Source organism: Arachis ipaensis, chromosome B02 (assembly GCF_000816755.2).
Source record: "Arachis ipaensis cultivar K30076 chromosome B02, Araip1.1, whole genome shotgun sequence".
Taxonomy (NCBI): domain Eukaryota; kingdom Viridiplantae; phylum Streptophyta; class Magnoliopsida; order Fabales; family Fabaceae; genus Arachis; species Arachis ipaensis.
Window position 1 is genome coordinate 507135 of NC_029786.2, and position 1053 is coordinate 508187.

At 31.0% G+C, this 1053-nt stretch overlaps 1 protein-coding gene across 1 annotated transcript in view; it reads left to right on the forward strand.

Annotated features, from left to right (window-relative positions):
• LOC107621459 (signal peptide peptidase-like 4) overlaps window positions 114-1053 on the forward strand; it is a 6416-nt gene continuing 5476 nt past the window's right edge. The window contains exon 1 of the mRNA XM_016323482.2: window positions 114-427. Within this exon, the coding sequence (XP_016178968.1) occupies window positions 296-427 (132 nt within the window). The 5' untranslated portion in view covers window positions 114-295. The remainder of the gene's footprint in view (window positions 428-1053) is intronic.

Genomic DNA, 1053 nt, shown 5'->3' on the forward strand with positions numbered 1-1053 from the left:
AATGTTTTATTGATATAATTAATTAATAACTAATCTTCTATTTTCTTATAATATTGCTGTAATCATAATTTAATCATATGATTAAAAAAAATATAGATATAATAACAGCACCGCCACTTTCAGGTCTCGTTTGGCCATTTCCTTTTTGTACCTTCCTCCTCCATTTTCTCTCCATTCTCCACTTTTCTTTTATTATTATTATTTTGGTATCTTTCTAACACCCTCTTTGGTTTTTCTGCTTAAAAAAGCTTTCCAATCTAGAATCTCTCAATTCTCAGTTTGAGTTCTCATCAGCATGGTTCTTCCACATGGTGTGTTCCTTCTCTTCTTCATGCTCTCTTCTGCAACTTTGGCTTTGGCTGGAGACATAGTTCACCATGATGATGTTGCTCCAAGAAGACCTGGTTGTGAGAACAACTTTGTTCTGGTAACATTCAATCACTCTTTCATGCCATCAATAATCACAGTATAGTGCCTTTTGATCTTGGACTTTGATGATGCTTCTGCTTGTGCTTGGAAACTCTTGCAAAAAATGGAGCTGATTTGGAAAAAGGGGAAAATGAAGAATGAAAAAAAAGATTCTTTTTTCTTTTTTAAGTTAATTTTTCAAGTGATGAACTTTTTGGTATTTGATTTGAGGTTTGAGGTTGGGAAGATGAACTTTTTCTGCCTAATTGAAACTCTCTTGAGCTTAAGAAAAAAAAAAATTGAAATGATCAGAAAACACTAATAATATTAACTGAAATGATGATGATGAACTTGCTTGTTGCATATAATGTTTCTTTTTTTCTTATTACCTTGTTATCGTTGCATAGATGATGCTTTTGATTGTTCTAGCTTACTTTGGAAAGTGTGATTATTTCATTTTATTTTTTATAACAAAGATATGCATGATATCTTTGATTCCATTGTTATTTCCCTATCTTTCTCTTCCAATGAATTTCATCATGCCAAGTTACTAAAAGTTAGCATCTTTGGCACTTGTAGTTGTTTCAGGTGTACTTATTTTCTAGATACATCTCAAATACCATTTTTTAAAAAAATTAATTATAT